Raw genomic sequence first — 13,780 nt, forward strand, 5'->3', positions numbered from 1 at the left:
TGCGGACAAGATTAAAGGGTTTATTCGCTTCGCAAAGAAAATAAAAATAAAACATAAACCGCACACTGGCACTATCTGCCGACTCAGTATCCGTGACACGAACGCAACTTTAGCCGAGGCGTCGATATCAAACGCGGGGGCCCCCTGCTCCCGTGCCTCGCAGACAAAAACGGTTCGGCAGGGCTGACAGCTAAAGTAGGTGAGGAGTGCGAGACAAAAGGCGTGCGGGGCAGATAGCACAAACAGGTGATGAGAGCTCCAGAATGGCGCGATTCGGGGCGAGCCATCCCTGCAGAGCGTGACAGAGGAAAAGGGGGTATAAACTAGGATTACGGACTGACAATCCCCTTCGGCGGTAAGATCATCTCTCCAGGATTAGGTCTCAAGTAACCGCCCTTTTAAGGGGGGAAAAAGTGCATAGGAGCGAGAGGTCGCTCATTCAGAATCTGACTTGGCAACTTTTCAGAGCAGATTTCCGGCTCATCTTCGCGTGATAAAAGAGAAGAGAAACGAGGGAGCGAGAGAGAAAGAGAGAGACGGAGAGTGAAAGGGCAGACCGTTGGGCTCGGAGGCAGCCGTCACAGGTATTCGACTTTGAATGCAGCCTCGGTGAGCGTCTACAACCCAAATGCAAATCTTCGCTTTTCATTTCACTAAGGGGATAATAGTATTTATATCTGAAGTAAGTTGCGGGACGTCGACCATGCCCTGTGCATTGTGTTCCACTTCTGGAATCTTCCAACAAAGAATGCACAATAGCATCGTAAATATGAATATCTTGAAAATCTGCAGACTACCGTGAAAAAAAGTAAACTTTACACAAAATATATATATATTGAGTCTAAACTACCGATTGAAGTGCAACTGAACTACAGTTTGGGTGACTCGGGGCGGCGGATTGACGGCGACTTAGTGTAGACGCTGGTTTGACGTCACGTCTAAACAAGCTTCTTCTTTACGGAAAACAAAAGTCCTTCGCTGCGCTTGACAATAAAAAAAGGCTCCGCTGGCACCCTGAGTCTGTCGGTTTGCTTGCAAAATGTCATCCAGTGCATGGATGGATTAGCCGGTCAATTGGCATGCTGTCAGAGTGCATGATGAAGAGCTGAGGTAGACGTAAACACTTCCTCTCCTACAATGCGCGCATTCCGACTCCCAGTGTTTGCAGGCTTGGGGGAGACTCGGTCATTAGTGAGGGCACTTTATATTGTTTAGCTGACATACTGCACCGCACAAACACTCCAGCCACTCGACTCGGGCAGACAGGAGTCAGACACACACACACACACACACACACACACACACACATACATACATACAAAGAACACACACACTCACACACACACACACACACACACACACACACACACACACATACATACATACATACAAAGAACACACACACACACACATACTGTATACACACAGACACATACATACAAAGAACTCACAAACACAGACACACACACACACACACACACACACACACACACACACAAACACTCTGATAAACATGCATATAGACGCACATAAACACACACACAAAGACTCTGCCCTAAGGCTGTCCTCCTTCTGACTGTGGCCACTGTAGACGGTGAGGGGACGGGGGAGTATGTGTGTGTGTGTGTGGTGGGGATGTGTGTGTGGGGGGGGGGGGGGGGGGGGGGATTTGAGGGGATTTACGATCAGACAGGAGTGCATCCTGTTTATATTTTCCAGGATCCGTCCGACGGAGCCTCTCCAAAAACACAATGAGTGCGGCTGCCAGAGCGCGCGAGGTCAGCGCTCGTCCGGCACGAGGTCCCCGGGGGCCCCATCCCTCCATCCCTCTCTCCCTCCATCTCTCCATCTCTCCATCCCTCCCTCTCCCTCTCTCTCTCTCCATCCCTTCATCCCGGGGGCCCCGCAGATCAGTGTGGCTCTGCTGGTCCGGCCGGATGAGACAGCCATCTCTCTGCTGAATTCATGCTCACGCAGCTGCGCTCGCACTCACACACACACAATCACAAACACACACGTTCACTCTCACACAGATATACACCATACACACGCATACACACACAATCACAAACACACACGTTCACTCTCACACAGACACACACCATACACACGCATACACATACACGATCACAAACAAACACATTCACACAGACATACACCATACACACTCGCACACTATTCTCCATCCCACCCAGACACACATAATACACATAATATTCTCTCTCTCTCACACTCTCACTCTCTCTCTCTCTCACACACACAAACAAAATAACACATGTACTGTATACACATTCTGTATACACATTCTCTCACTCACTTACACACACCAACAAATTATCTCTCAAAGACACAGACACACACACACAGACACACACACACACACACACAGGCTCAACAGCACATGCTCCAGCTCCAGATTGGACCGAAGCGGTTCAGGGTCTGTGCCGCAGCACGCTGCAGGCCCACATGTGTGAGCATCTCCCCGGGGGTCTGCTAACATGCCGTCCCTCCACTGATGGAGAGAGAGAGGGAGAGGGAGAGGGAGAGGGAGAGAGCAAGAGAGAGAGAGAGAGAGAGAAAGAGAGAGAGATGCGGGGGACCACAGTTTGACCATAAATGGCATTTACTAAACTGATGCACACATGAGGGGACTGGGTTTGCATCCCCCCGGCTTGAAAACTTAAAGCACTCTGAGGTTCTGGTTACAAAGTCTTCCAAAATAGGGAACAAATCGGTGACAATTGGCAACAATTTTGCGACGTTCCAGCTGCGTTTTAGCAAAGTGGCGCATTAAGCGATTTGGAATAGTCATCTTAGCATTTAGGCCATTCAAAGAGTGATGACATGAGATTCGAGCTGTCCAACAACAATGTAAAGCTCTCCTTTCTGGGCATACGTCTCCTCGACATATGTGGTTGCAATTCAATACAAGGAGGCTAATCGATTTGGGACATTCATTCCCTGGCGTTTAGTGAGCAAGCGCTGACAGTGAACGGCTGGTTGTCTTTTGGGTTCGTTTTGATTTTCATTTGCTAAATCTCCTCTCCTCAGGATCCCTTCCTTTGGCTTTGATTGTCTCTTCGTTTCCAACAGACATTTGCTTTAGCAAAGAAAACATCCGACAGACTATTCGGAGGAGGAAAACGCAACACAACACAGCTTAATGTGAACCTTATGTGGATTCCTTCTTCCTCTGCTTTTTTCTTCCCTCTCTCTCTCTCTCTCTCTCTCTCTCTCTCTCTCTCTCTCTCTCTCTCCTGGACGTGTTCTTTCCTGAATGTTTCAAATTCACCCGTGATCTGGAGGGAATTGAAGGTTGAAGGCCCCAATTCCAAGAACGAACATTTGCAAAACATCACACCCGGCCAATCGTGCAGCCTGCAAGAGCACATACACCACAGCTTTCCTTTCTTTTTTTCATCCAGGGGGAAACGACTCAGAGAGACAGAACGAGAGAGGGAGCGAAAGACAGAAAGAGGGAATGACAGATTGAGAGGAAGCCGGAGAGAGAACCAGAGAACCAGAGAAATTCAGCGAGGCTTTGTGGTTTATGGAGACGAGGAAAAAAAACGAAAAAAAGAGAAACAGAACGTAGGCCCAATTACACACATCCAAAATAGAAACTCCGTAAACTCTTGAGGGGCATCGGAAACTCGACTGTCACTTCGGTCAAACAGAAATAGTCGAGCAAAAGCCACAGACACAGTCGGGACCTCTCCGCAGCGCTACAGCTAGGAGTTCAGTCCAGTGGAGACTCACTTAAACAGCCCCAATCACAGACATACGAGGACAGCTTTACAGAGCATGACAGACATAAAAATGTGTACATTGTGTGATGAATTGGGTTACGTTGCGGTATTTTCCCCTCCTTGACAGAGGTGCTCATCTGAGCCCTCTAATATTAAACTCAATATAGGACCGCTGGTGTTGCGCCAGTAAAGAGGAGCCATAAAAAAACTTTAAAAAAACTACACGGCGGACAAGGAGGAATGGTTCTTTTAACACACGCCACTCTACTCTTTCCGGATGTGAAGTGAAGTCTGTTAGAGAGAGAGAGAGAGAGAGAGAGAGACAGAGAGAGAGAGAAAAATAGAGAGAGAAAGAGAGAGAGAGAGAATCATAATAAAAGAAAAAAAAGTGGAGAACAATAACACAGCGTGGCGATGAGTGGTTGACAGGAGAGCCCCCGGGCAGACCCACTGTCGATGTCCTCAAATGAATTGTGAAATACTTTTGGCATTACACCGTTAAAAAAAAAAAACAGAAAAGAAAAAACAGGAACGTTTTCATTACACTGCAGGGCTTCCGGAACACGCTTTGCACCTGTATTTACAATACTCAACAGCTGTTCCCAAGACCAAGCAGTGAAATAATAAGTGCCCTTAAAAATGTGAGGGGGGGGAGAGGTAGAGAGGTAGAGAGAGAGAGAGAGAGAGAGAGAGAGAGAGAGAGAGAGAGAGAGAGAGAGAGGACAGAGGTGAAAGAGTACGTCAGGAACATTTCCGGATTTTTTTTTCCTATTTTTTTTTTTTTTTTTTTTTTGAACAGAGCACCCAAATAAACTTCACATGCTGATCCGGCAATATTTATGCGCCCTGGCCTGAAATTTCGCAAGTGTCTTTAAAAGGACAGACGGGCAGGGAAAAGCACTTTATATGGAAGGCGGCCTCTGTAAACACCATCTAGCATCCAAGTCCTGTTTATCTCATTCACGTCTCTGCGGCAGAATTTATGTCAAACACAATACTGCTCTCTGTTTTTTCTCTCTCCTTCTCTCTCTCTCTTCTCGTTTTTTTTTTAACAATCTTTTTTTTTCGTCCCCTTTGCCTCTTCCTTCGGCATACCTACGCCATACAGTAATGTGAATTCCAGAGCGATAGACTTCCTCTTTTGCCTCCCTCTTTTTTTTTCTGTCTTCGCATTCACAGATTTTGCGCTCTCGAATAAACAGATTCTTTTGGAGCTGCTTGTCTGAAGGTGCTCACGTCAGAAGGACGCAGGAGCCTCCGCAGGCCTCGCATACCGCTGTCACCGAGCCGGGGGAAGCGCCAACCGACGCAAGCATCGACAACCGACCCGGCGAGCTGCACATAGTGTCTGAGTGTGAGAGTGTGTGTGTCTGTGTGTGTCTATGTGTGTGTGTGTGTGTGTGTGTGTGTGTGTGTGTGTGTGTGTAAGTGAGGGTAAGAATGTGCGTAACTGAGTGAGTGTTTGTGTGTGTGTGTGTGTGTGTGTGTGTCAGTGAGGGTAAGAATGTGCGTAACTGAGTGAGTGTGTGTGTGTGTGCGTGTGTGTGTTTGTGTGGTGTTTGGCGTTTGGTCTGTAGCGTGAGTGTAGGGATTTGTTAACAGTGCTGACCTCTTGCACAATGACCAGATAAGCCAGACTGCGTGAGGGCCTTGTAGATGTCAAACCGTCTCAAGCAGGACTCCCAGAAAGTTGATTCCGAGGTGAAAATCCACACAAGGAAAAGCAAACAAAACGACTATGACGTCTACTGTACGAACTGCACAGGTGGCTCATAACACAACAACACAAATGTGTCAAAACTCCACTGACATGAGACGGCCAAATTCCCCACGGGCAAATTCATTTCATATTATTTTAAGCGAGAATCTTAGCCAAACACACAGTCTGATCCAACACTGTCCTCTACCTACAGCCTTGTTCATCTACGGTCTTATTTTTTTTCTTCTTCGTCAGTAGGGCTTCCTCTGTTTGGAGATGGGTGTAAACAGTGTGCATGGACCGGCCACACCCCGATGGACACTGTTTAGACTAGTCTGTGAGTCACCGGCCACAGCCAAGGCCGCCAGATCAAAGATCACGACGGGACCCAAATGACAGGGAAGGGGCCCCCCGAGTCCACCTCAAACAAAGCGGACCGGACCCGAACACGTAGACTTCCTGTAATGACATATCGCTCAGCTGTAGGTGCTCATTTGGGTAGGGACCGTGTCAAAGTCCCGGATCCAAAGACGGGGATGGAGGACACACACACACGCGCGCACACACACACACACACACACACACACCAACACAAACACACACACACACACACACACACGAGGATGTGGCAGGGCAACCGTGCTATTTCTCCGTCTGAAGACATGAAGCTCTGTCTCCCTGTTGCTGAAGTTGACATCCACTGCAACACATCAAAAGTTCATGTGCATCTTATGAACACAAACTTTGTTTTTTTTTCGTATTCACTCCAATCCCTCAACATTTTTCTGTCGACATTTCTCCACTCGAGGGCGCTATGGAGCACAACCATTCCCAGCGCCCATTTGCCAGTGCGGTCACAGAAGTCGTGGGTGAAGGTTCCTATCGATTTCTCTCTTTTAGAGGCTTACATTACAGCAAAGGCAGTACAGTATATCTGAGCTGTGCATAATAGGCTTTGAGCCATCCATTATTCTGAACCGAATACCCTGAGGTATCATAGCATTACCGTAACAATATTCTCCTGACAGATAGACGTTGCGAGTCGACGCTCGTTCTGGGCCCTAATCAAGACTCTGCAGGAGAAGGCGTCCGTGGATCTCGGGAGAGCAAATGCAATCTGGTGGACATTCATTTCCTTCTTGCATCTGCTGTAGCGTGTCCTGTTACTGTACGTACACACACACACACACACACACACACACAAAACAAACACATACACACACACACACACACACACACACTTGCGACTGTGCAGACAGCTGTCTTGACCTTGCCAGTCTTCACTGTTGTTTTCACGCAGCCCGGCGCTCCCCTGGGACAGTAGGAGGGCAAAAATAGCCACACATGTGTGCATGTGCGTATGCATACGTGTTTGTGTGTGTGTGTGTGTGTGTGTGTGCGTGTGTGCGGACCAAGACGTTTGCCGGCACTCAATCCTGGAGGGCACCATTGTGCGGTGTGGTGGTGCGGGAAGGATGTCAGTTGGCCTGCTACGCAGACACGAACAGCTGCTCAAGGGTGTGTGTGTGTGTGTGTGTGTGTGTGTGTGTGTGTGTGTGTGTGTGTGCGCGTGTGCGTTGTTGTGCGTGTATGCATGTGTGTGTGATGTGTCTGTTTGTGTGAGCTAGTGCGGGTGTGTGTGTGTTTGTTTGTGTGAGTTAGTGCGTGTGTGTGTTGGGTGTCCCGCAGCGGTCTGAACAATTGTGAGCGTGACCCAGCGTCTGCGACTGGTGCGGCTCGTTCCTGGACAGGAAGTGGGGGCCGCCTGCCAGAGCACGTTCGCCTAGGTGGGTCATTGTTACCTGAACAGGGCCTAGGAAACAACTGGCCTTCTACTCACATGTTGGTTGTTTTTAGATGTTTTCTCTTTCTCTCCCTCTCTCTCATTCTCTCTCTCACTCTCGCTCTCTTTTTCTCTCATTCTCACTCTCTCTCAGTCTCTCTCGGTCTCACTCTCTCACTCTCGCTCTAACTCTTTCTTTTTCTCTCAGTCTCTCTCTCACTCTCTCACTCTCTCACACTCTCACACTCTCACACTCTCACACTCTCACACTCTCTCACTCTCTCACTCTCTCACTCTCTCACTCTCTCACTCTCAATCTCTTTTTTCTCTCTCTCTCACACTCTTTCTCTCTCTCCCTCCCTGCAGTGCTGTGAGAGTCCCCTCTTCAACATCCAAATCTGACGGCTCCCACAGCCCGAGCCATCCAGAGAGCACATCCCCCCCCCCCCCCCCCCCCCCCCCCCAGTGAAGCGATTTGTCGAAGAAACCCCATTTCCCCCGGCCCAACGGTTCTCCCATAAACTGTTTTGGCGTGAGGTGGTGATGATCGCTGGTCTGTTTTTGCCTTCATGGGGCAAAAGTTCTCACCACCCCTCATTAAACTCTATATCCCCCCCCACCTCCTCGCCAAGAGGAGGAGAGGAAAAGAGAGGGCAAAACTGAAAAAACACCCGCGAAAAAAAAGGGCCCGAAAAGCCACAACCCGCAGGTAAAGACACACGCTTACACAAACACCCGTATTTTCATGGGTATATTCATAGAACTGCGATAACAAACTGGCTTTAGCTTTCGTACGGGACCCCCCGCGAGCGACTCGACTTCATTTGTTGTGGATGTGCGGCCGAGCCAAGAGGCTCTGCAGGCGAGAAAGGTGCAAAGTTATAATTACGTGTTATTCAAACACACCCGTGGTGTTGTGTGAAATAACAGCACGATCGATTCTGTGATGTTAACGTAATAAAACACAGGAAGTGAGGAGCGCGGGGAGATTCCATCTTCTCTCAGGGCTGTTATTGTTCCTGTGGTCCACATAGGAGGCCCACTGTTTGTCTGTGTGTGTGTTTTCTTTTTTTTCTGCTTCTCTCTCACTCTCTCCCTTATTCCCTCACTCTTTCTCTGTCCATCTTTCTGTTTTTCTTTTCTCCTCCTTCTCATCCTCTCCCTCTCAGCCATGGAGTTTTCAGGGGAAGCTGGGAATCCAGTGCTTTGACAATCCCCCATGGGAACTTGCACAGAAAACGCTACGAGGCACGTCTCTCTCTCTCTCTCTCTCTCTCTCTCTCTCTCTCTCTCGATCCCCCCGGGGCGTAAATCAGCGGCAGCACTGGTGCCTCCGGAACATGGCCGCCGGCTACCCCAGCCGCTACCACCACCCCCGCCACCAGCCTCAGCTGGTAACGCAATCCGCCGCGCTCCTCGGACCACCCAGGAGGGACCAGCCACCAAACCCCCACCACCACCCCCTCCTCCACCCCTAACCTCCGCCCTCCCCCCCCCCCCCCCACCCCCAGCCCCCCAAACCCCACTTCTTCCCTTCATCCCTTGTGGCCAGGGGAGAAAATGGACCCCTGCCACCCACAGAAACACCCCTACATCCTGCCACTGTTTACAATTAAAGGCCTAGGGGTTGGGGGGAGCAAGGGAGCACTTCCACGCAGTCACACAGGCAATCTGAGAATCTGACAACAAGTCATGGATTTGAGTGTGTGTGTGTGTCTGTGACAGAGACAGAGAGACAGAGAGAGAGAGAGAGAGAGAGAGAGAGAGAGAGAGAGAGAGAGAGAGAGAGAGTGTGTGTGTGTACGGGCGTGTGTTTTGTGTGTTTTTTTCTCAATGGGATAGCAGTGGAACATCACCACATCCGCCCCGGCGGTGGACCGGCCCCACATCCTGGTGTGAGTGGAGGCTAACGGCGGCGGTGCACCACAGTGTTCCCCCGGCCTGTCCAAACGCAGAGCCGTTCTCATACATTAGGACACGCTCCACTGGGGGAGAGACGGCTGGTGGGGGGGGGGGGGACTTCAGCACGTCCAAAACATCCCAAGACCAAGCAGCACTCTTTTGCTCTCCCTCATTTTCACACACACACGCAGATAGAGCTGCACTCTATCGCTGTCTCTCTCATACACACACATCACACACACGGGCACACAGAGACACAGAGACACACACACACACACACACACACACACACACACACACACACACACACAGTGAGTAGCACACTGTATATAAACATAATAAAAGTATCCGTGATGGGCAGTTCTCCTCTGCTTACAGTAGAGAGAGGGCCGAGGAGACGGAAATAGCTTTGTTTAGTTGGAGGGCATCGGGGGGGGGGGGGGGGGGGGAAGTCGAGTCTGAAACACGCCCGCAACACTAAAGCCCACCGCACCTCCTGTTGTCGCGCGCGTTGGCACGGCGATATTTCCTGTACCTGTAAACAGCTGTTGACAGACCCAACTCTGAGGGTTTTAAGTCGCTCCGGTTAAATATTTAAAGACTCGCGACCGCGCGGGCCCCCTCAGACTGACAGACGAGAGGGAACACATCCGACTGTGGGTGGCGCTCGGACAGGTCTGGTCAGAGAGAGCTGTGTGCCGGGGCCAGTTAAATGACCAGAGTGCCGTTTTTAGATGGAACCGGGGGAACAAAGTTAGACGCTCAATGCATGTGTGTGTACCGTTTGTTTTTGGGGTGTGTGGGTGTGTGTGTTAACATGATGCATGTGAATATGGGGTGTGTAGTGAGTGTGTGTGTGTGTGTGTGTGTGTGTGTGTGTGTGTGTGTGTGTGTGCTGGAGGGGCTGTTGATACGGGGAAATGACCCACCTGCTTCCTTGCACACGGCGGCAAGGTCAGCTCCTACGTAGCCGTGGGCGGCGTCGGCCAGCTCCAGCACTTCCTGCTCGGCCAGGCGGCAGGGCATGGGCCGCAGCAGCTTGCGCAAGATGTCCGCCCGCTCCGACGCCCCGGGGACGCCCACCTCCAGCTCCTTGTCGAAGCGGCCGGGCCTCCTCAGGGCGGGGTCCAGCGCGTGGGGTCGATTGGTCGCCCCCAACACCAGCAGCTGACCAGTGTGTCCCTCCTACAGGAGGTGCATGGAGAGGTCAAGGCATGATATGTTTAGCATTAATACTACTATTATTATTATTATTACCATTATTATTATTATTGTTATTATTATTATCATCATAATAATATCACAAATCATACACATAGGCAATTCAAAATCTTTACAAATGAGCAGATGAACTATAAATTACCTTGCTGTATATATATGAAACATTTAAGGTACAGTATATCTAGAAAATTCTCTACAATTAGCTTGTTATTAAGATGTACTATTACGAATTGTGGTTGCATGATTCAGTGGCAACATTTCCACTCTTCCCAAACACTTGTTGATTTTGGGTCGCTCTATAATGTTTGCCCTTGTGTCTGCAAACGTGCTTAATTTGAGCTGTCTGTGTGTCAGGAGCGAGGCCTAGATCGGTGTTCCTGACAAACTCCTACAGTATCTGGAGAAAAAGTCTTCACTTGCGAGCAGAAAAAAAAAAAAAAACTGTGTGCTTCCAAGGGTGGTCCAGCTGTAAGCCAATAAATAATTTTCCTCTCTGACACACACACAAACACACACACACACACACCACAAAAGCCATCCTGTGAAACTCCTTGGGGCCAGGAGCAAGGGGGAGGGTGGGGGTAAAACACAAATAAATTACAGCATGAAGTGGAATTCGGAACGAGGAAGTGTTTTCACCACATTCCAGAGCACAGGCCCATTTTTGGGGTGACCTTGGATTATCCAGCCGCCCTCCAGCCCAGCCCAGCCCAGCACGGAGCAGAGCGGAGCAGAGCCCCAGCGCATCTGGAGAAGACATGGAGAGAGAGGCATCTGGTTTTGGGAGAGAGGAATAGCGGAATACACACAGGGCCTCACTGGGCGCAGAGACGAGAAGGCTGCGCTCTGCGACAGAGTTAATGTCAGTTTGGCACGTAGTGGACCGTGGACACACTGACCCCTGCGGCTGTGATACGTTTCCCAGGCCGAGATTCCCCGCTAACCCCCGGGGGAGTGTGTGTGTGTGTGTGTGTGTGTGTGTGTGTGTGTGTTGGGGGGGGGGGGGGGGAGTGGTGGTTCTTGAGGACCCTCATGTCATGTCAGGGTTTATCAACAGATGTCAGAAAGACACAGACAGAGTTGAACCATGCGTGCAATACACAGACAGAGAAAATGTCTGCACAAAACGCACACACGCACACGCACACACGCACACGCACACGCACACGGGTAACTTGTCTGTAAAAGGAATGCTCTATCCCAGTGGCCCATTTTGGGATTTTAGATCCACATGCTGGAATAAGAAATAAATGCTTACTAAGGGAGAGAGGTGCTCGGATTTAGCAGCTAAAGGTAAGAGGGACAGATAGACAGAGAGAGAGAGAGAGAGAGAGAGAGAGAGAGTTTATCTTATATATGTATTGAATTTGTATACATGCTTTGACAACACAAGCACACTTGTCATGTCAATAAAGCTGATTTGAATTTGAATTTGAGAGAGAGAGAGAGAGAGAGAGAGAGAGAGAGAGAGAAACGATGGGCAAATGAAGGAGCGAGCATTTCGAACGGCGCTGAACGGCGCTGATGAAGGCGGAAGGCTCCTCGTACTCACAGATCCGATGCCGTCCATGAGCGTTAGGAGAGAGGCCACCACCCGCTTCTCCACCTCGTTCTGGGAGCCCTCCCTCTTAGGACACAGGGCGTCCAGCTCATCGATGAAGATGATAGCAGGCCTTCTGTTAGGGGAGGAGAGGAGATACAGTAGGAGAAGAAAGAAGAGGAGGGGAGAGGAGATGAGAGGGTTAACAAATAAAATTGTTGTATGTACATTGTACGGTACTTGTTTTGATGTCCAAGGATCTATCTGTCTATCTATCTTCAGTATCTATCTAAAATCTCATTATCTCACAATATACAATCCTGTACACAATACTATCGTGACTGCACAATAAAGCCATATACATTTGTGTAGTGTGAGGGATTCTGAGAGTTCAAATAAAATCAAACAGGATACAGGATGAAGTCTGTTATGGTCTTTCATTGCATGATAAAACAATACACATTAGTGTTATGTAAGCCCATACAGATGTGGCATGATACAATCATTTTTTTTTCTAAACACACAAGCACCTGAATAGGCTGTCAGTATGACATTCCTCTGGAGTTCTTTTAACCTGCACATGATGCTGTGAGCCATACAAAGCCACAAAGATGATAGGGGAATACACAGTCCGGCAGCTTACCTTTGAGATGCCTCGGCAAATATCTGCCTAAGGCGAGCCTCAGTCTCTCCATAAAACCTTCAAACAAAATAGTGTGGTTAAAATAAACATGTGCAATAAAGTAATAATAGTCACTGGACACCAGAAGGTGTGAGTTTCCCCTCTGGACCAGACCTTGTGGTGTGTGTGTGTGTGTGTGTGTGTGTGTGTGTGTGTGTGTGTGTGTGTGTGTGTGTGTGTGTGTGTGTGTGTGTGTGTGTGTGTGTGTGTGTGTGTGTGTGTGTGTGTGTGTGTGGTGTGTGTGGTGTGTGTGTGAGTGTGTGTGTGGTGTGTGTGTGTGTGTGTGTGTGTGTGTGTGTGTGTGTGTGTGTGGTGTGTGTGTGGTGTGTGTGTGAGTGTGTGTGTGTGGTGTGTGTGTGTGTGTGTGTGTGTGTGTGCATTTGAGAGGGCCTCAGTCTGAAAAACATTCAGGCAGCAAATGGGGCCAAGGAGAAAGATTACATATCAGTCAGTGACTGACTGACAGAAAGACAGGGACTTTCACAGGCCTTCTTTAAGAGCAAGAGTTTCACATATTCTTCCATTCCTCTCCTCCATTCTCCCTCCCAAGTCTACTGCTATGTTTCGTATTATGTTTTTGTACACATTTGATCAAAAAGAGAATAACACATACACAAAATGCATACAAAAACATATTGTTGTCACTGAACCTGAGCTCAATGTTTAAACGGAATGGGATTGCAGAGACACTGTCGGTTAAAAATGCCAGTGAATGAGGCATGCTCTTTAAACGCATTTAAAATGTCACTCAGCATTCAAGACAGAACACTTTAGGAAATGGGAAATTTTCATGGAAGTATAAAATGCGAACAGAATCTTTTCTGCTTAAGTCATTACTTGCTCAAGATCTCTGGGCCATTGATGACGGTCATGTGAGCTCCAACCTCATTGGCTATGGCCCGCCCAATCATGGTCTTCCCTGTGCCAGGAGGGCCATGGAGAAGAACTCCCCTTGGAGCCGGAATTCCTACGAGGAAAGAGACACAGGCCATGAACCAGATTTGCGCTTTTGGCATCAAATACCCAAAGTAATAACTCGCATTAAATCCTGTCATAAATCACACGCGTAGTTGTTTTCCCAAAAGATGTCACTGCCATTTGGTTGAAATGAAACAGTGCAGACATGATTTTTTGGCCTCCCTAAAAGCACCGGCTATATGGTATGTTCATAACTGCACCATGTAACCACTTCTTTCGCACAGAA

At 48.9% G+C, this 13,780-nt stretch overlaps 1 protein-coding gene across 1 annotated transcript in view; it reads right to left on the minus strand.

Moving 5' to 3' along the window:
• The window catches only part of afg2a (AFG2 AAA ATPase homolog A), a 102,997-nt gene that overhangs the window by 85,908 nt on the left and 3,309 nt on the right, over window positions 1-13,780 (minus strand). Inside the window, exons 6-9 of the mRNA XM_062524943.1 lie at window positions 13,414-13,543; window positions 12,538-12,594; window positions 11,907-12,030; window positions 10,063-10,318 (exon numbers count right to left, since the gene is read on the minus strand). Of these exons, the coding sequence (XP_062380927.1) occupies window positions 10,063-10,318; window positions 11,907-12,030; window positions 12,538-12,594; window positions 13,414-13,543 (567 nt within the window). The remainder of the gene's footprint in view (window positions 1-10,062; window positions 10,319-11,906; window positions 12,031-12,537; window positions 12,595-13,413; window positions 13,544-13,780) is intronic.

The sequence above is a fragment of the Sardina pilchardus genome, chromosome 21, assembly GCF_963854185.1.
Source record: "Sardina pilchardus chromosome 21, fSarPil1.1, whole genome shotgun sequence".
In the NCBI taxonomy this organism is placed as follows: domain Eukaryota; kingdom Metazoa; phylum Chordata; class Actinopteri; order Clupeiformes; family Clupeidae; genus Sardina; species Sardina pilchardus.